The 22,385-nt window shown below is 34.1% G+C and overlaps 2 protein-coding genes and 1 pseudogene across 2 annotated transcripts; all 3 read right to left on the bottom strand.

Annotated features, from left to right (window-relative positions):
• Nucleotides 1–372: 372 nt before the first annotated feature.
• On the bottom strand, nt 373–1,088 carry LOC143560276 (ethylene-responsive transcription factor 11 pseudogene; annotated as a pseudogene).
• Nucleotides 1,089–7,796: 6,708 nt separating this feature from the next.
• Nucleotides 7,797–10,115, bottom strand: LOC143560275 (small ribosomal subunit protein bS20c-like). Its single transcript, XM_077048609.1, has 3 exons — nt 9,899–10,115; nt 9,650–9,819; nt 7,797–8,195 (listed from the first exon to the last, which is right to left on the bottom strand). Exons 1-3 carry the CDS (start codon nt 10,044–10,046, stop codon nt 7,950–7,952), a joined length of 564 nt encoding a protein of 187 aa, XP_076904724.1. The 5' UTR covers nt 10,047–10,115; the 3' UTR covers nt 7,797–7,949.
• A 9,005-nt stretch (nt 10,116–19,120) lies between these two features.
• Nucleotides 19,121–21,851, bottom strand: LOC143560274 (protein CUP-SHAPED COTYLEDON 2-like). Its single transcript, XM_077048608.1, has 3 exons — nt 21,324–21,851; nt 20,350–20,633; nt 19,121–19,689 (listed from the first exon to the last, which is right to left on the bottom strand). Exons 1-3 carry the CDS (start codon nt 21,499–21,501, stop codon nt 19,129–19,131), a joined length of 1,023 nt encoding a protein of 340 aa, XP_076904723.1. The 5' UTR covers nt 21,502–21,851; the 3' UTR covers nt 19,121–19,128.
• Nucleotides 21,852–22,385: the final 534 nt, after the last annotated feature.

Below are 22,385 nucleotides of genomic sequence, written 5' to 3'. Positions count from 1 at the left end.
TGTTGAGTGAGGCGGAGGGCAACAGTCCAAGGTCAACAATAACCATTGGATCAAACAGAATTTTAATTGACATTGAGATCCGTGTTCAAACTCAAACACAAACACCTTTTACTCATCATCATCATCATCATCATCATCATCATCATCATCATCAACCCCACCGTGCGCCATCTATTTGTTTCCTCGTATCCCTAAACTAGACTTATTAACATCATAATATGTTTAACCATAAAATATATATATTTAATTCCCGATAACCCTTTTATTACAAAAATATCATCATCCATTTAGCAGTAATAAACTTATAATAACAGCTAATCAAACATATGTACAAAATCAACAACAAAATTTTATAAAATAACATTATATCGATCAGCACATCAAAAAGTTATCATCAGGCCGCTTTTAAATACCATTTCCAACACCTTTATCTTATCTCTGTTAAAACGTTAAATCTAACCTAAAAAATTAAAAAACAAAATTAATATTAATAATATTCAAACAACTTCCGGCGGTGGAAAATTAAGATCCAGATCAAGCGTTAACGGTTTCTCTTGCTTCAACCGGTCAGAATCTCCGGCAACGGATCTTTCCGGTCTAAACACATTAACCCGATTATTATTATTCATCTGTGGGTGGTACATGAAGATGTAGATACGGTTGTTATTGGATTTGGCTACCGGAAACCCACCGGAGAGGGTAAGATCAAGGGCTTCCGGCGGGAGTGGGGCGGCGGCGGCGGTGTCGGGGAAGTTGGTTTTGGCTTTGACGCCGCGGAACTGACGTGCGGCGGAGTCGTAAGCACGGGCGGCTTGTTCGGCAGTATCGAACGTGCCGAGCCAGACACGGCTTTTTTTACCGGGGTCTCGGATTTCTGCAGCGTAACGGCCCCACGGACGTTTACGGACGCCGCGGTAGCGTGTTTCTTTGGCGGCGGCGGTGGTGGTGTTGGTGTTGACGGACGGAGGCATTGGTGTTGGTGGTGGTAATAATAATAATGGTGGTAATGAGATAAAAGTGGATGGTTGGGTTATGTTAATATTAATGTAGGTGGAGGTGGAGGTGGAGGCGCCCTGTGTATGTGACATATTTGGCTCCTACTCCGCGGCCTGGGGAACAGCTTTTACAACTCTTTACATTACATGTGAACGAACATCAATTTATCACTTTCATTGTTTTTATATATTAACCGCTGCCTCTTTGCATTTAAGGACTTTTACTCTTTCAATACCTCTAATATTTCAAACTTGTTTTTCACCCGGACGGTGGTAAAGCTCAGGTGTTATCAGTCTCAAGTGTTGAGCTGGTAAGTCGACGAGAATTCGATCGGTTTCGGTTATGTGTATTATTGTACCGGGTTTAAAAACAAATACAAAACAAAAAAGTATAAAAGTTGAGGTGGCGTCAGTCGGTAATACTCGAGCGTTGATAGAGACGGTTGTTGTCGATCCCGGAACTAAGACAAAAAAAAACATATAAAAATGATGTTCGGTCTGTTTTTTTTACGTTCGTTACGGTTCGGTTTTCTTTATGTTTGTTACGATGACTGAACTAAAGAAACAAAAACAAAGGTTGCGGACCAGTTCGGGGCATTTGCGGCGCCAGACTTTTTGTTTGTTATGTAGCAGTAATTGGACCGAGGCTTAGAACGTTCACTGAATAGTTTGTGAATGGATCGATAGGAAGTTAACATGTCTCGTTCATTCATTTATGTTCGTGAGCGTCCATTTACGTTTGTGAAGTTAATTCGTTTATGTGTGTTAGTTTATGTTTGTTTAAGTCTGTTCGTTTATGATTTCTAATGTATTCGTTTAAATTTCTAAGACATGTTATAACCTGGTCTGGTGTAACTTTTTAGATACAACGACTTGTTCTTCATGTTACTTTTAACTTGTTTAGCTCGGTTATGTTTGTTTATACAGTTAGCATACGAATATCAATTTCTTAACGAATGAGCTTGAACAACTGAACAAGAAAACTACGATTGTATAATTATCATGCTCAATTAAAGTTAGATGAACCATGTTCTATCATTTGTTTCGTTAAATTTAAATGAACCACGAACTTGAACAAGAAAACTACGTTCGTTTGTAAACCGTGTTCGATCATTTGTTTGGTTAAGGTTAAATGAACGAACATGAACAAGTTATATTCGTGTTTTCAGTTCATTTACAAGCCTAATTAGAGTAATCAAGTTGTATTAAGCATGTTTTTACGATCTAGCTCAATTGGTTTGAATAAAGTACTTGGATTGTTATGTGAGTTACGATTTTGGAAACCAATAGTGCATATCTTTTAACATAGGTTCTTTAACACAAAATGAATGTGGAATAAGAATTAATCAATAATCAATAATATGTATTGATTTTTTCTTAAGAAGTATTCTAGGTTATGTAAAACTAAGAACGATGTATGGAAAATATACACTTCAATCTCTTTCTATGCTACTAAGGAAAAATAAATATTTATTCAAGTAAATATTTTATATTAAAAGTAGAGTACTTTTATAAGATTAAATACCTTCCATATAGTAGAGGACCAAAGTATAAAAGGAATGATAAAAGTTGCCCGGGTATAAAAGGAATTAGTGAATACTTTGTGGACTTGATAGCAAAGGTGAATGATTAAAAGAGGGTTATTGACGACATAAGGCTTCTGATTGCGCGGGAATTAATAAGAGGAAGTATGGACACACCACCACGGGACACGCTGCCCCTCCTTTTAGACACACGCTCATGCTTGTTTTTATACCTATTTATTTATTTATATCGTGTTTTGTTTTATACATGTGCAAAATGTTAATTTGGAGTATCCATGTATGAAATGAATTTTGTAGACATACCAACTTTCTTTAATAAATGGTAATAATACCCTAATCAAGTATTTGATAAAGTTAATTTTAAAAACTTGAAATTCTAAATATTTTGTTTAATAATTATATATTTTTAAGCTATCGCTCTACATTCTTCTTTCAAGCGTGATGTCGTGGAAGGCGTTGATTCCCCTCTAAAGGTTAGCGAGTAGTTGTGGGTTGGGGGAATAGAGCTAGGTGGATGCCCATGGTGAAGCGAATAGGAGGAAGTGGTATGGAAATCGAGTTCCATGACTCGAAGTGGGTTGAGCTAGAACCTGGAAGATGTGAGGACGGAATGGGTAGGAATGTGAAATGACACATAGTTGTTGATTAGTGGGTTGATATAGCACATGTTCAAATTGGGTTGAAGTAGTTGTACAATATTATTGGTCGGTCAATAAAACTAGTATAGGTTGTAGTGCATTGAAAGAGGAGGGCCACTACCATAAGTGTATGCGTAGTGGGGCGGCATTTCGGGTGATAAGGAGCGATTTTTTGGAGAAGCACCCCCCCCCCCCGGTACGATAACAAAAATTCTCTCTTTTTTGACTAGGCGTCACATATCACTTATCCTCAAGTTTCTAACCCCCATTTATATAGCCTAATAAAAGTATCATGTTTGAGTTCTACTTTGATTGTTAACATGTATTATTCACATTGTAGATTAGTAGATACGCGTACAAACATTGTAAAAAGAGAAAACTATTAGTTTACTAGGCCCCACTCATTAATAGAGTGTTTTATATTCACGTGAATTTTTCTTGGTGTGTTCTCTTCATTGTAAAAAGAGCAGGCAAATGAACATCGTACATAACAAATGAATAAAAATATGTATATTGAGTACACATGTATAATAACTAGTGAAATCTCCCGTTTGTTGTGTCAGGAATTCGTCATATGCATAAAACAAAAACAAAAGATAATCTTTACAATGGTATAAGACCTAAAATAAAAGTTAAACATAAACGGTTACAAGTTACAAAGTTATATTGCGATAGTAGTAAAAAATCCGAAACTAGCTCGTAGCAAAGCTAAAAAAACATGAAACTGAACATTGTTGCCATGCTGATGTTGTTAAAAAGGTATTGACTCCGAAAAAAAGTAACGTGTGTTACAAAATAAATAAGTTTATTTATAACGGTTCAATTATACAAAAGTTGTCTCGCGTAACCCAGAAAATAAAGTCGTGACATGCACAGAAGGATATGGACATGAAACTATAACCTTTCTTGCAAACTTGTGAACTTTTGTGTAACTTGTAAACTTTCGTGTGAAATATATAACTTTCATATTAAAAAATGTAATTTTCGCAAATATGGTGTTTCAAGCAATACACAATATCAATGATTTCACTTATTTGTGAGAGATTGAAAATATATCAATTGTGAGTACTGAATCCAATCCGATCGACAACGATGAATCAGCAATTGACCAATTTCAACAACGCTAACGAGCATTGGTTGAGAGGCGCCGATAAACTGGGCATCTATTCATAACTTGACCAATGATTTTTTTTTCTTTTTTTTTTGAACGTATACTTATACTTTATGCACGTTTAGAGACCTCAATATATATTAAAACTGAGTTGAAATTGACATATAAATAACCCAAAATGATACCATTACAACAATTTTGTGTGTATAAATGTAACACAAATGAACATCATTTTTAGTATATTAAATGTCATAATATCATGCCACCCTACAGGTAGATAATAGGTTAAGCTCCACGTCCCTAAGTCCCTAACCTTATGCCCTTAACCGTATTAAAAATGTAACTTTCGCAAAGATGGTGTTTCAAGCAATATGAATCTTGCGACGATTGACATACGAAAAAAACCTAAATACCTTAGCCTAGCAAAATCCCATGCTATGTTTACTAAGAAAAAAACAATCACTTCTAGTTTTAAATATGATCAAGAATTAAGCGATGTTTACTAAGGTTACACTTGATCTAGCTTACATAGACAAATCATCTAGTGCAAATCGACATTCAATGTTCAAGTCTAACAAAGTTCAATTAATCAAATAAATAAATTAGTTATAAAGTTATAGAAAGTCAACCAAAGTGTACTAAAATAATAGAACCTTCTAAATCACATAGTTAAAAAAGAGTTTTAAGACTATTACCAAACTAATATCAACAGAAACTGAAATGCCTTATCTTGGCTTACCATCCACTCAGCTCAGAAGATTTTACATCTAAATGTTAATACCTTATCATCCATCAATTGTTTTAGCCAACTTTCATGGCAGCGCCAGAAGAAAACAAGTTTTAAGATGAAATTTGGACAGATCATTTGTTGTTGATGACTTGATTATGACCCATTGTCCATATGGGTTGTTTGGTAGTTAGGCTTAGGGAGGACAATGATACCCGAACTCAATGGGATAACCCGAAACCCAATATAAATGGGACGGGTAATACCCGACTCATTAGGGTTTGGGATGGGTTGGGATTAGTTTTGAAATTTTTCGCAGGTTTGGGACGGGTTTAGGATTTCTAATATACTCGATTACCCGACCCGATTACCCAATAACATAAACCCGTTTACCCGATTATATACTCGATGTACCCGATAATGATATAGCTTGTTATATCTATAATATATATAAACGAAAACATAAAAATCTTATGTGTCGCGATGTGGTTGCTCCCCATTTTTTTGGAGTCACCAGATTTGCTTGATTTTTAAATGGAGTCTTCTCATGCACTTGATCCGAATTAATGGGTTTGAGTCTTACCAAACCCATAACATCTAATTAAATTAAAAATTATTCTCACCAAATTATTGATGTAAAAATCCTATAAAATAAGATATACTAAAAATGAATATCTTATTTATTTAGATTAAATACCAATTTTATAGTAAAAAAATAAACGGGTCTTGAGTCTCATCAAACCATAAGTATATTATTAATTTTCATAAATATTATTTATAATTAAAAAACTAATTTTATAGTAAAAAAAATAAACGGGTCTTGTGTCTCATCAAAACCATATAGCTTTTAAACCGGGTTATAACATCTCATTTATTTGTGAAACAATTTATCATCAAACAATAAGTATATTATTAACTTTCATATAATAAAAAAATATAAATTCAAAAAAATAAATAAATATAAGAGCAAACAATATAAAACAACCCCCGTAATACGGGGGATAAAAACTAGTTATATATATACTAGAGATGGCCAAAAAAACCGGTTCCCCAACCGGTTTACCGGTTTAAACCGGAAACCGGTTTTTACGAAAACCGGTTTTTTAAAAACCGGTTTGACCGGTTTACAAACCGCCGGTTTGTCTTTCGGTTACAAGTTCTAGATCCAAAACCGGTTAACGAACCGGTTAATGGAAAAACCGATTTTTTTATTAACCGGTTATGGAAAAACCGGTTAACCGGTTTATAAAAAAAACCGGTTTTTAAAAAACCGTGTTTGATAATTCTCTTATGTTAGCATTCAAAGAAATATATATATATATATATATATATATATATATATATATATATATATATATATGGTTCTTAATATTCTTTACTAAAGAATTTAGTCATTTACTGTAGAGATGCCTATACTTAAACATTTGGGTGGTTGATTATTGATTTATTGTTGTATGTTATGTAAATTAATTTCTTGATTTGAGGTGTGTGACTTAAGAAAGTTATAAGATATGCCTAGCCTAGTCAATATAAGTCACTGATAGTCAACTACGGTCAACGGATTGTTATTAACAGTTATATAGTGTTTGGAAGTACATGAGTAGTTCTCAGAAGTTGATAAAGTGGATTTTTATGGCTTTTTACACACCTCGTGTAATTAGAGGGACCAGAAGTGTCAAGTTTAAAGTTAGGTTGTTAACGATTGTTATAAACGAGATTAGGGCTTTGTACATTTTAGTTTTTCGTTTAATAGTTTCTCTATACTGTGAAAAAATAATGGTCTTCATTAAGTACAAAATATAAAAAACAAATATTCGTATTTGAAACCGCGAAATTTAAAAAAAAAAAAAAAACCGGTTAATAAAAAAAACCGGTTAATAAAAAAACCGGTTTATTAACCGGTTTCTAAACCGGTCCTAACCGGTTAGACCGGTTAGGGTTTTGACATCAAAAAACCGGTTATTAACCGGTCCGGTTATTAACCGAACCGGTTTTTTTCCGGGCCAAAAAAACCGGTCCGGTTAATAACCGAACCGGTTTTTTTAAAAAAACCGGTTTGTGCACCTCTAATATATACTATATTCCAAATATATTATTTGTTGTGTTTATGTCAATTATTTGAGATATTTTTTTATGGTAACAATCTTTGTAATAAATTAGTTATATTTTGTCAAAAACCTGACCGATATTTTATCAAAACCTGACGGGTTTGGAACGGACTTTAATAACCGGGTACGGGTTTGGGAATACCCAAACCTGACCCATTGCCATCCCTAGTTAGGCTTTGTGTAGTGAGGTGGCAAAACAGGCGACAAAGGGTGGCTTTTTGGAGGAACCCCCCCCCCCCCCCCTTCTTCTCCAACCAGGCGATAAGTGGGGCGACAACAGAAGTGGGGGGGGAGTATTTGTCGCCTGAGTGGTTTGTGAAAATAATAACATTTTATATATATATATATTTGTGTGTAACATATATATGATGCGTGGGGTAATATTAAACTACAAAACAATTACACCCCTAAAATAAAAAATTTCTCTTTACTGACTGGGCGTCACATGTCACTTATACCCTCAATTTGTAACCCCCCACTACACGTAGCCTTAGCCGAGTTAAATCAATAAATCTAGCTAAAAAGGAAACGGGTTGCACCCGTCTTTACGGGTTAAATATGCTTAAAGTATCACAAATTCAAATGTCAATGTATACAACTTTCTAAATAAATGAGCAACTTTGAAACTTACATTAAGCACGAAGACCAGGAAAAAAACACAGATAGCCATCAATGGATCAAACTAGTCATAACTTTTATATAAAACAAAGTGAAACAACAAAGAGATCACAGTGCTCAACACCTTACACATTGAGTACATATTCTGCTCAAAAATTTCCTGCAAATACATAATCTACAATAGCACAGACGCCAAAAGATAACGCCATCAAACAGTGGATGCAGCAGGTTCAGATGCAGGTGCGGGTGCATACCAGCCATGGTGAATCTCCACAGCTTTCTTTCTTCTCGCAAGGCGGGATTTCCTCCTGGCCCCAGTGTTCTTGTGCAATGTTCCTACCTGAATTGCTTTGTCAATGACTGAATAAGCCTCCGCTATCAACTTCTCGATGCCAATAACTTCCTCAGGCTGTGCATCAGTCTTCTTCCTGAGTGTATCCAATTCTTCGAGAACCTATAAACATTCATACAACGTAGGTTAACTTGCACGTCAGATGATATTGTTGCAGCATTATCCATAATGTGCAAAGTCGATTCGGTTATGGGGCTTAACCATAACTGTAACTACATCCGAGCTTCGGTTACGACATTATGGGTTGGTTTCAGTTAAGTTCAGTTAATTGTCCAATCTACAGTATTTTTTTTTCCTTACTTCCAGTTGAAAATGGTTCGGTTATGGTGTTCCAAGCTCAATCATGAAATTTCAAAGCTGGAAATGCCGGTTCCAAGCTTGGTTATGGTGTTTCAAGCTATGACATAGACAGTTGTACATGGTTTAAAAAATCGGCGCTAAATTGCTGATTAATCGATAATCAGTCAATGGTCAAAGTCGGTTCTAGGCGGACCTAATTGGCCAAGATTGGCGGTTTCCAGACAAAATCAGGCAATTTCAAGGCCAAATTCGGGGCAAAAAAATTTAAAATTTTAATTTCCGACGAAAGCCCTGTATATTCGGGCCAAAATGTGTGTGTGGGTGTATGCATATATATAAAGTGAAAACTACATATAAAAATGTGAATAAATATATAAATCTGGAAATTTAATATAAAACTTGCAATCTGATTAATTCCTAGTATGTACCAGTACCCCACCGTTCGACTAACACCTAGCGATTGCTACAACACATTGCAGTTGCAGGATAAATAAAATGTTCAAAGCTAAAAATGAATATAAAATTTGAAAAAAGAAAAAACATTACAAGGTCCAGTTCAGTATCGGTTAAAGCCGGTTTACAAAGACACATTAACCATAACCATAACCATAACCAAATGGTCGATTAATCATATTCACTTAACCATAACTGTCAGTTTTGTTCAGTTTTGGTTATTTTTTCCAGTTAACGATTCGGTTTTCGGTTACAGTCATGGTTGTAAAAATCCCACGATTAACTGCTAATCCTTACCCCCGATTAGTTGCCGATTAATCGCTATTTTATCAAACTTGGTCAAAATTGAAAATTCGGGATATATTTCTATATTTCAAAACCTACATACAAATTTCAATCCGATTAACCGCTACTCCCTACCCCCATCACCCAACTGACGCCTAGCGAGTTCTACAACACGGGTTACGGTTAGGTCAATCTAACGATTCGGTTATGGTTAATTTTTCCAGTTAACGATTCGGTTTTCGGTTACGGTCATGGTTGTAAAAATCCAGCGATTAACTACTAATCCCTACCCCCCGATTAGTTGCCGATTAATCTCTATTTGATCAAACTTGGTCAAAATTGAAAATTCGGGATCTATTCGTATATTTCAAAACCTACATACAAATTTCAATCCGACTAATCGTTACTCCTTACCCGCAGCCCCACTAGCGCCTAGCGAGTTCTACAACACGGGTTACGGTTAGGTCAATCTATGTTAAACCGCATTCCAGTTAATATGATTTTAAATAAAAATTTACCTTCTTCATCCTGGTTCTGATTTCGGATTTGCGAGCCTTATTATACAACCGCCTCTTTTCGGCTTGTCGAGCTCGTTTCGCAGCAGAATCCGGCTTCTTCCCGGCTTCACACACAATCAAAACCGGCCGACGCACTTGGCGTCCAACAATAGGGTTTACGGACACAAACCCTGTAAATTTAATCAATTGAGTTCATTATTCGATAATTAAGATATGGGTTTTTGTATATGAACCGTAAAGATGACATACCAGTGGAGAATGCGTTGATTGAAGTGTGTGCGGAGGAGCTAAGTGGCTTGAAGGCGGTGGCTGTTGGCCGTGAAGAAGAGGATGAAGAAAGAGAGATAGATTGGAACCTGCAAGAGAGGTAGAGGCATTGAGCTGCTGCTGTTGCCATTGTTGTTAAAGGAGTGTTGAAGGTTGGTTTGCAGGTTTTGTAAATGGAGTCTTATCTTATCCTGGAGAGGAGATAATATGAAAAACAATTACATTAGTTTCTTTTTTAATATTATAATTGAAAATAATAATAATAATAATAATAATATTACTAGCTTATTGACCCGTGTACGACACGGGTGGTAATATAAAAATCGTCAATTAGAAACATTCATTTCTTAATTTCAATAATATAAATTTGTAAAACACACAAACAACTAATTATTATTACAACATGAGAAATAAAAATGGCGCCTAAAAAGTGTCTTCTATACATGAATCATTTAATTACAAAAGATTATCTAACTATTTACTTGGACTTGTATTGCAAAATGATGACTCTTCTTTTAGTTCACATGTGTTCCAATTGTTAACTTGGACTTGTGTTGCAAAATGATTAGAGTTTAACCCCTTACCTTCCAAACAAAATAAAACATGTGTTCACATATTAAGATTGAGGGAATGCAAAATTTGCAAATGTCATTTCTTCTTGAACCGACTGAAACAAGCATGTCATTAACTGTTACAGAAATTGAACCGAAACCTAAACAAAAAACCAAACCGAAATCTAAAAAACGGGAAACCAAACCGAAACCAAAATCAAAACAACCCAATAAACTGAAACGAACTAAAATGAGACTAAAAAATGAAATCCAAACCGAAACCAAAAGCGAATAAATTGAACCCAAACCAAAATGAAACTAAAAACGCTAACTAAAAAACTGAAACAAAACCAACAACAAAAAAAATCCTACTGAAACGTAATCAAAAACCCAAAAAAAAAACGAAAAACACAACAAAAAAAATCCTACTGAAACGTACTCAAAAACAAAAAAAAAAGAACAAAAAACAAAAAATAATTCTTAAATTGAAAAAAACAAAAGTCGGGAAAAATCAAAACCAAAATGAAACTAAAAACCAAAAAAAAAAAAACTAAAACCTAACCGAAACCAAAAACGGATACAACTAAACCAAACTGATACAAAACCGAACCAACAATAAAAAGGGTAGAAATATTAAATTCTCGGAAATACAAAAGTTTACCTTGTTTATCCAAAATAAGCATTTCAAAAATCAATATTTTTCCCACTCGACAAAACTTCATCAAATGCCATATTAATATCCTGTTTTTCTGCTTTCTGATTGCTTCAAAAATGGCTTCATCGTGACATCGTCTGATGCTTTCCAAACACTTCTTGTAGATGGGCCATCTCGGAACCTAACTGCCCCAACCCATTTAGGTATTTGGTTATTTACGGCTCGTCTTGAACCTGTTTATGTGTTTAGGCCATGTGTTTTATCGTTTGAAAAGACATTGTATTTGCCAAATGGGCTTTCAAAAGATCTGGGATAGCCGTTAGTGTAACAACTTCTTAAACTACTTATTGAAACCGACAAACTACGTGCCATGCCATCAACCATTCTCTCCAAGCCACACATCGATTATATAGGGCTACCACACATACATTGTCATGAGATCCACCATTAAATCCATAAACAAAAAAAACAATAAATTGTTCAAAAAATAGATTTTGGGCTGTTTAATTAAAACATATGTCGATAAAAGGGGAACATCCAAATGGTTTAAAAGTCAAAATGGTTTGAACATGACTCGGTTTACCCACAAACTGGCTGGTTCATACCTGCAACACGTATATATATGAGATGAGCCTGTTAGACAAAATCATTTATTAAAAGCAAAGAAACATTGCATTCATAATATGAATATAGGGACTAGAAATAATTACATTAGTATAATAATTAATTATTAAACACAGAAATAATAGTCTTAAAGCAAAAAAACTGCTCTTCAAGATTGACATAAAGGGGTACATCAAGGTTTATGGGTTAAACATCTATGAATTAGTAAAAATCACAGCCATAAACAACCAAGTTTCTTTTGAAAGTTTATCAAGGGAAAAGAAAAAGGGCCCCAAGATACAGAGATCGAAAATTAAGTTTATAAACTTTAATTTTGAAAAAAGTTGATTTTTTTAACATACCACAATAAATAGAAACACTCAAAATTAAAATGCAACATGTTTGACTATATAAAATCATAGTCAAAGTGGATATGAGATTACTTGTAATCGTTTTGACTTCATTTGACATTTGGCCCGTCTAATCCAAATCTTTCATGTATGAATTCATCTGCATTTTCCCAAACTTTCAAAATTTATGAATATAAATAATTAAATACGAAACATAAATGTATTTAGATCAACCCTTTCAAGTCCATATGTACATGTTTTAACCGGAACCCCCACCGGTCCATTTGTAACCTCTTAATGATTATGTAGTGAGAACTTAAAAAAAACACAAAAATAACATAAAAAAATAATATTGTCAAACATGTAGAACATACACTATACCAAACACGTGCCTTGCCAAGCTAGATCCTTCAATTTTAGGTCTTATGTTTGTTCTAGAACCATAGTTCTTAATCTTGTAGTTGGGAACTCAGCTTTCCAACCATCCCTAAATTGTGCAACTTCCAACTACAGCTTACCATAAGATACTTATAAATTTCATATAATCTTTAAAAAAACTAATAATTAAAAAAATAAACACTTAACATAATATATATAACACTCACCCCGTTTTGATCTATGTCAATTTCACTATGTGTTGCAATGTCTTCATGCTACCAACAATCGAAAAACGACCTGTGTATAAAAAAAACCATATATATACAAAAAAAAAAAATGAAAACCCAATTTTGTACCTTGTCAACACTAAGAGTAGCAACTGATTCAGATCAATCCCCTGACTTAAACTTTGGTTTTGTCTTCAGATCATGAATTTTCGTAATCAAAGTCTTAAAATTGATAACAGAAAACATTAGAAGATAATAAAGTTAAAACCTTCATTTTTTGAATTCAAGAAAGGCAAAATTTGACCTTTTCGTATACTTTTATTCATCATAAGTCCCTAACATTAAAAACAAACAATAAATCTGAAACGCTTAAAATATTAATTTAAAACTTTTATTTACAACTTTTAACAACATTAAAACTTATAATCACTGATACGAGATATTAGCAATTAACAGCTTGAGTGTATCTAACATTTTAATAACTGAACCGATATTTTAGTAATTTATTATTTCATAACTATAATTATAATTATAATTGAATCATTTTATACCTTAAACTTAGGTGTTTCCAAATTTATTAACAGAATTGATTGGTGATATACAACTTTTTATTAAGGATGAATGTAAAGTTAAAACGGTTTAAATGTTTTAAATTATTAAAGTTAATGTTATGTTTTATTATTTTGTTAGTATGAGTGTTACAGACGTAATAATAAAACATAAAAAGAAAAATAAGCTAAGATAGGTTAAAAAAATAACATAAACACAAGCAAAATTATTTTGAACCTCTTCTAGTAAATATTAAAAAAAACCACCGACAAACTAATAATCTAGTTAAACAATGCCACGAAATAGTGCAAGCTAGTATATTAACATAATAAATTATTAATATAATCAGAATCTAACTTCCTTTTCAAGAGTATTTTGAATTAATTTTTGTGAAAATAACTGAAGTAGTAGTTTCATATGCATTTTATTTCATCATAGCATGAGATCTTAGAAAAGGGAGAGGTAAGACCTTTTGCATAATTTATTCTCATACTCACAAAGATTATGTGCCAACTTTCTTGATCTAAAAATCTCTTAAACGTGGAGAATTTGAATTTTAAAAATAAATCATTTTGATTAGTAATTATATCAAAATTCAAAATCCATAAATAAGGTTTACATCTTATGGTAAGGTTAATAATGTGTTTTAATTTAGTCAAAATCAATTTGATAAATCTATAATTAAACCTTACAATCAAATAACAACGGGTAAACGGATCAAAAGGAGCATAAAACGGGTCCATCCATTGATGTAATATTAATTTCTTTTTGAATCATTATATTATTAAGAAATTCTAGGAATGTTTAGTATTTATGGAAAATAATAAAATAGACCAATAGAATGGTGCAATGTGCTGAAAAAAATGTTTTAATAGTATAGGTAGATGGGTTGTTGATTAATTTAATATATTTTTGAATTATTTAATTGTTAAGAAATTCTTATAAGTGGTTGTTATATTTGGAAACAATAAAAAATGACCAATAGGTAGAGGTCAAGTGGACATAAACTCAATTGATTTAATAGTATAGTTAGATTTACTCTCAATTATGTAAACAAAATGAGTGAAGTGTAAGAAAAAAAGGGATTTTTTTGGAAGAGTATTAGTTTGTTTTGTGTTCAAATGTAAATTTAAGGGGGGTGTTTGGAATTCCTTATTTAAGTAAAAAATGTTTTTTTTGTGATAAGTAATTTTTTAGACCTGGTCCGAACGTTGATTCGGACGTCTTATCGGGTCAAAGATCGAACTAACCCAGAAGACGGACCGATGTTTGACCCGGATGACGTCGTAAATAATATAAATATATGTTTATATTATTCACATACATATAAAATAATGATAACAAAAAAATATTATAAATAGCCTACTTTAATAAAAAAAAAATGTCCATTTATGTCTCCACTGCTTTTTAAGGATATAAGGTTTATTTTTGTATTAAATAGACATAAATAGAGTTTTGTTGGTTGGCTCATGTGATATTTATTAAAGCTTTTCCCTTTGAACGTGCTCAGGATTGAATCATGGTTGTCTCCATGCCCATTTAATTTTTAATTTAATGTAAATACAAGGGGTTACGAGTTCAACCGCCGGTTCATCGGTTCTGATCTGACCGGAAACCGCGCAACCCAGCCGAGTTGTTAGAAAACGGGTCTTATAGTGCGAACCGGACCATAATACCTAGCGGGTCCCGGTCAGACCGTCCCACCGGCCCGTCCAGGTTTCAAAACACTGGTGATAAGTTGAAAAAGTCTCATGACTATCTAATAAAGAGTTTTCAAAATAGTGTTTGAATTTAACATCAGATAATAAGTAGTTGTTTAAAACGTGTTTGGTTTAACTTATTGATTTAAATGACTATAAATGACATATAAGTTAGTAATGGGTGGAATGGAACTTGAAATGATGTAATGTGTATTCTAATCATGTAAGGAAATAAGTTAGCAAACTCCAACTTATTGAAAACCCTTGTTTTGGCTTTCTTGATAAGAAAAATGAAAAATATCTTATGTGTTTCCAAACACTTTATTAACATAAAAAAGACTCATTCAACCATCATAAGTCATAAGAAGAGGAAAATAAAGAATCCTAAACACACACTAAATAAGTTAAAAAGAATTGGTTTTAAACCAAAAATGGTTATACGTTACATGGAGTCGTGTAGAAATTTGTTTCAAATCAAAAACTGGTTATGAGTAACATGAAGTCTTGTTAAAAGTGGTCCTTTTATAAAGTTATAAAACAGTGTTATCCGCTATATATTGTTACAACAGCTGGTGATGATAATGTAGGTCTTGGGGGTGGAAGACAAGGGTGGTGGTCCTAACGATGACGAGGTGATGGTCATAATGTTTGCGACGGAGGGTAGTGTTCACAGCAAACCAACAATGAAGGTGGTGTTTGTAGTGGCAATGATAGATGTGACTATGGTGGTGCATTGTGGTGATGGATATAGTGCAGGTGATGATTGAGGCAAGCAAGGCAGCAAACATCAATGAGCAGTCAAGGACGATGGTGGTGGTGTCAGCAACAATGAGAAAGTGACGAGACAATCAATGCTTATGAGTTGTATTAATTTACCCGTGTAATTTATTATCTATAATTTTCATGTTAAATATTTTATATACTAGTTTAATTTGCTTATATTTTTATAGGTTATGAAAAATAAGTGTTAAGATGACGATTTAAAGCTTTTTCTGTACTATATTATTTCCAACATTTTCAAAGTAAATTTAAGATAAATGAAATGCATTTAAAATAATGTCGTGAGTTTAGTTTTGGTATCGGAAAACACATGGAAATTGGAATGACTATAAAGCTAATTTATCATAATAGGCCGCCAGTAGTCAACAAAGTGGTGGATTGCACCTGAACTCAACTGGGCTTAGCTTGAAGTTTTGGGCTATCCGCGGATCCGTAAAACCAAACAGACACCGATTAAAGAATGAGGTATAAAGAATATATAAGAGCAACTAAAAAGACACCGATTAATTTGCGTTAAAATCATTGGTTGTTTAACGTATTAATAGCCATTGGCTATTACTTGTACAGATAAATTAATAAACATTAAACGAAAAAACCAGGATAACGATATGATTTTAAGCGTGTTGGTGTTAATTAACGCCGGTGTCTTCAACACAAATGGATCGTGTTCTGGCTTACCTGCTCGACCCGTGAAGCACCAACTGTTGGCCCAGGCGGATCAAACAATCAGATCAAACAAACTTATCAAACAAACGAACACGAGAAATTGAGGTGACAACCCTCGACTCTTTTCATATATCAAACGAACATACCAAACGAACTTCACGAACTTATCAAACGTACATGGAGATGAGACTCCTTAACTCTCTCTTAACTCTCTCTCAACTTCTCTCTTGACTCCAACCAATAAAACTAATAAACTAAACTCTATTTATAGACTCAGTAAACTTGCTCTTCAAGACATACCTTTCCTAAACCTACTACAATTCAAATAACTAAATTATAACTTAACAAAATAACCCTTTAACTTTACTAATAATTCAAGATTAATCCTTCATTCACCCCCTTAATCTTGAATTTGTACCACCAAGGTCTTGAATTCCCCGTATCACTCTTAGCTCTTCAATTTTAATCATTGGTTCATCTTTATCCTTTCTTTTCAGTTGTTTGTAACAAACCTGTTTAACAAGTTCTTCACATTCATCATTCATACCATCCACATTGATCTCACATACCACTTCATTCTTCACGTTCTTCTTTCTCACTTTTCTTTTCTTTCTTTGCTCATCAAAACTTGCAGATGAGCTATTCTTTCCTTCTTTATGAGACCCTGTTGGACCTTCCATTCTGGCAATTCTTCTCAACCTTTCATTCGGTTCTGACTTTTCATCAACAAATGCTCGATTGTTGACTTTCACACACGCTTCTAAATCTACAGACATGTTAGCTGCACAATTCCTTTCATTCATTACAATATCCTTCCTCTTATCATCATTAGTAGCAGATTTCTTGCTTACTTTCTGCTCACTTATCTTATCAATTTTCTCATCTTCAAGGTTGTTTGAGTCATAAAAACATACCTTAAGATTCTCCGTCTTCTCTTTTTCTTCTTCTGAAGAAATTCTTTCTTTTTCTTCATTCAACCTTTCTTTACCTTCACTTCTCAAAACAACTTGCAAAGCTTCTTCTATCTCTGCAGCTTCCAGAGCATCTTTCTTACGTGCTTGTTCTTCTTGAACAATAGCATCCAGTCTTTCCTTCTCAACGATCTTATCCAATCTTTCTTTCTCAGCGGCTTCTTGAGCTGCTTTTTCATCTACTTTTCGCACATAATCAATTCCAAGAAATTGAATCTTCAAAACACGTCATGCTTCCTTAGCATTCATGAGCATGCCAACTTGTACTAAGATGTCTTCCGGTAGGGTTTAATATATGAACCCCAACGCTGTGTACATCTTCCTTTCATCTACAACTACACCGACTGTAGGTTCAATAACTTCCCAAAAGCCATAGTCTTTCAAAAATCCCTCCATCTTGGTCGACCATACTTCGTAGTTCGATTTTGTCAATATTAGAAGTCCCCCAATCGTCATCGCGTCTTTCCTATCTTTACTTTATTAATAGAACGCTCTTTCAATTAGAATTGATTCCCGATCCAAAATCAATCTTCAGTAAATAACCAAACCGTACAAACTTATCTTTTCTTAATCCACATTGCAATCACAAAGTGGACTACTACAACTTCACGTCCCTTTTTCCCTCCAAACAATCTAGATTTCAATTTTCTTTTATTGGCTTATTCCTTGCCAAACCCATTCACCAATTTTTAGTTTGAAATTAATTCCACTTTCATATAATGCACTTCAACTTATTTATCTTCTCGAGGGGGCTAATAAAGTTATTTAGGTGTCGAATAAGACAAGAACACAATTGTTTTAATTCACACAATATCAATTGCAAAAAAACTAATGGTGAACAACAGTGACGTTGTATATGTTTGCTAAAGACAGAAAAAACTTTTTCTTTCCTATTCTTTGTCACACTCGATAGAGGGAAAAATAATAATACCCTAGCTAACGAATTTCCGATCAAACTAAAGGTCTACGACACAAACCTTTTCTCCGAGCGATCTGCCAGACGGCGGTGGAAGTTTCACGTGTGTAATGAGCCGTAGCTCTGATACCAATTGTTGGCCCAGGCGGATCAAACAATCAGATCAAACGAACTTATCAAACAAACGAACACGAGAAATTGAGGTGACAACCCTTGACTCTTTTCATATATCAAACGAACTTCACGAACTTATCAAACGTACATGGAGATGAGACTCCTTGACTCTCTCTTAACTCTCTCTCAACTTCTCTCTTGACTCTCACCAATAAAACTAATAAATTAAACCCTATTTATAGACTCACTAAACTTGCTCTCGAAGACATACCTTTCCTAAACCTACTACAATTCAAATAACTAAATTATAATAACTTAACAAAATAAACCTTTAACTTTACTAATAATTCAAGATTAATCCTTCACCAACATGACACAAATGACACCCATAATTAGTATCTTCATAAGTCGAATGCAGTTTTAAACAGTTGTTACCCCTCGTCCAATATTGTTAAAATCGGACAACACCCTTGGCGGTTCGGTTTGCATGAATTAAAGTATTAAACAACCATACAAGCATTCCTTCAACATCTAAAAGAATACACTAAAATAAATCCATTAAATCTTAAAACAAGCCTTAAGCATCATACATAATACAACACACATCACATAACACATGCGTACAACAAATATTGGTACATAATAATATTGTATATTTCCGTACTAGTACTGCTATCATCATCCACATAAAGCCTTCCGATAAGAACATACATGCATGCATGATACATAAATTTAATGTTAATGGTTAATAATCAGAAGCTCCAGATGCAATCCAACTCAGTGGGACCCGGCTTCTGATTCTCCGTTACTGAAGAAACAACCGGCGTCCAATTCCCGCCAAACATGTTCCCATCATAAACAACCTGTGGCTGAGGTGGCACTATATACGAGTAGAAGAACGGTAGCTGAAGATTCTCCTGAAGTGCCCTCAAGCTAGGGAATGCGGGCACACCCGCATTCTTCGGGTATTCCATGTCGTTGCCAGCGAATGTTGCGGTGGATATAGGTAGTGGAGGAAGGTCAGAAACAGATTGTGAGTCGAAGTTGCTGACGGAGGCGGTGGAGAAACAGGGCACGTGCTCTTTTGAGGCGGAGTTGCTGTCGTAGGAGCAGGTGTCGTGGTCAGCCGTGTATGTTGATGAGGCGGATGCGTATGAGGGTTCTAGGACCGGTGGAAGGGAAACTGAGGTAGAAGAGGTGATGTTGGTGGAGTTTGTTCCGTTGGCTGCTCGTTTCGCCCCTCCTACGGTGCAGGAACGACTGTTCCCGCCGGAGCTGTTCTTTTGAAACACTCGACAAATCACCCATTCATCCTAATTAAGAAAATTTAAAAAATAAGGGTTAGATTGTGCATGCAAAGATCATAACTTCATACCATAAATCATCATCATCGTACTCAGTAAATCCCATCAATATCACATCTATGAAAGGGTCCGGTAAGGGTAAGATATAGACAGCCTTACCTTTAACCCGTAGAATTAAAGAGATTGCTTCCGATAAGACCCTATGTTGTTTCTTAATGCAACAATGCAATATATTGGATTAGGGTCATGTTATTATTAGACCACATTCATCTATTTTCACGTTATCAAATAGAACACATTCATCTAATTTCACGTTATCAAAAAGGCGTACATAAAACAATCGTTTTTTTTTTGAAAAAAAAAAGAAGTCAAACTTAAAAAATTATTGTCTAAGCATTTGAACAATATTAAGTGTTCAGACGGTAGGTAATCAAACTTTGAAAATTATTGGTTATAACAACTGTTTGGCAAATATCCGGACGACAGTTCCGACTATATACAAACGATCAAGCTAATAAAGTTTTTGGTCAAAATGGTTGTCACACCTCCATCCGAAGATGTGTGTATAGATGGACAAATTAGTTGTACAAATACTTTCAAATGTACTCTACTGATAAATCATAATATTACTAGCTAACCCAAAAATAATTATGTAATAATGTGATGTACCTTGGAAGTTATGGAGAGAAAATGGTAAGCAAATTTGCCTTCAAGACGATATTCATGCAGCACCCAATTGCTTTTTTCCCCTTTAGGAGCTCTACCTCGATAAAACACTAGAGTTTTCTTCATGCCCACTAAACATGAACTCTTTGAACTATAAATCTCCTTATCTTTCCCTGTGGCTTTCCAGTAACCCGCCTCCGTCGCCCGGTTTGTCCTCAGTCCTGTCGGGTACTTCCGGTCACGTAGACTGAAAAAGTACCACTCTTTTCCCCCCATTTTTGCCCTTTCTGTTTAATCACACAACATTAACAATTCGTGTGCTATAGCTACAACACCGCATCTGATACACGCCATCAAACGGATATTCACAAAACATTTTAACCGTAGTTTTGACAAAATGAAAATCCGAACACTGAAATTATTAGTTAGGACGGTCATTATAACTATTGGGGTCGGTTAGAGCTTTCCTAACATTCTTTACTCATGTCCATATAATTACACTAAAAATTATCATCTATTATACTTCTAGTTTCAATTAAATAATACATTTTTATATCTTTATTATTTTGTTTTCTTTTTTTTTTCTACTCACAATTATTTTCAAAAAATATTAAAAAATTATACGAAATTAACAATGGAACCTCAAATTTAACTTTGTCAAATAATATTCTCTCCCTTGTCCGCTAACAACCACTCATAACCATAATATATAATTTACAAAACTACTCACATAAATATAGGCACGGGCTGAGAATGCTCTAATTGGTCTAACGACACTTTAGTTAGTATCTAGACGACCTATCTAAGTTTTTAACCAAATATAAATTTGTTGGTCAAAACGGTCTTTCAATCTCTGTCTAGACAGCTGTTTGATACGGTGTGGTATTAGATTTAAGTTGTGTATACCGTATAGATAACCATATTAACAAAATATATGTATAAGTTTTTAATTAAATTTGTTGAATTATTAAACTTACGAGGAAGCTCCCATGGTTCGCATTTGTTGAGATCGACGTCGGCAATGGCATGGCCGGTGAAGCTGCCGTCGAGAACCTTCCGGAGGAGGTAACATGAGATGAGTTCTTCATCGGTAGGGTGGAACTTAAAGCCAGGTGGTAATTGTGAGTGACCAAAGTTGTGAGTAAAAAACTCCATGAACTCAAACTCAAAACTTGTAATATTTGGATGAACAAATAAATATGTTATGTTAAATAGTGAGTTTGGTGTATTGCTATCTTTGTCGTGTGTGTGTGTGTGTATTTAATGAGGTGGGGATTATGCGTGCGTGTGTGAAGATATGTGTGTGCAGGGTATTCCCATGTCAGTGAAGAAAATTGGAGTAGGAACAGAAAGTACTTTTTCATATCTATATGTATGAATGTGTGTGTACAACTATACATGTAACTTTCTTCTTTTTCTTTCTATATTTTCCAACTTAATTTGGATATTTTGTAAGTAATGATATCTTATGGTCACTTTAGACCAATAAATATAATAGTAGGTGTCTAGCAATACATAAAACGAAGAATAAGAAGAAAACATTTGCAGTAGAAATTGTATTTCGTCAAGAAAGTTAGGGGTGGTGTGGCAATCCCTCAACCCGTACTAGATCTGCCGAGATGGAATGTTCTATCAACTTCACTATTTTAGTTATTTTCATTTTAGTTTACGGTTTGTTATTTTTTAACAGAATCCTGAAAAAAAGAAGAGAGAAGGGAAACCTCTTTGGAATCGGGACCTAAAAGTTCGAATGAAACAGTTTATAGACAAAATCATTATGAATTTCAAGATACTCCTTTTAGGATTTAGAAAAGAACTCCCATAGATCTTTTTTTTCTCTTGGAAGATATATGAGCGAAACAATCAACCTATTTGTCTAACAAGTAGCAATTGTGATTTCGTATTATAGATACATCATACATCAATCATAATTAGACAATACAACAATATGATTTAAAGAACGATACATTTGAAAGGTATCATGTTTTAATGCATGTATACATTTTTCTCATCTTTTATTGTTTGAAACTTTTAACTCT

The sequence above is a fragment of the Bidens hawaiensis genome, unplaced genomic scaffold (genome assembly GCF_021521415.1).
Source record: "Bidens hawaiensis isolate Kalapana, Puna unplaced genomic scaffold, B.hawaiensis_p1.1 tig00020322_1, whole genome shotgun sequence".
NCBI lineage: Eukaryota > Viridiplantae > Streptophyta > Magnoliopsida > Asterales > Asteraceae > Bidens > Bidens hawaiensis.
The sequence above is the reverse complement of the archived record's forward strand: the minus strand, read 5'-3'. Positions and strand labels throughout refer to the sequence as shown.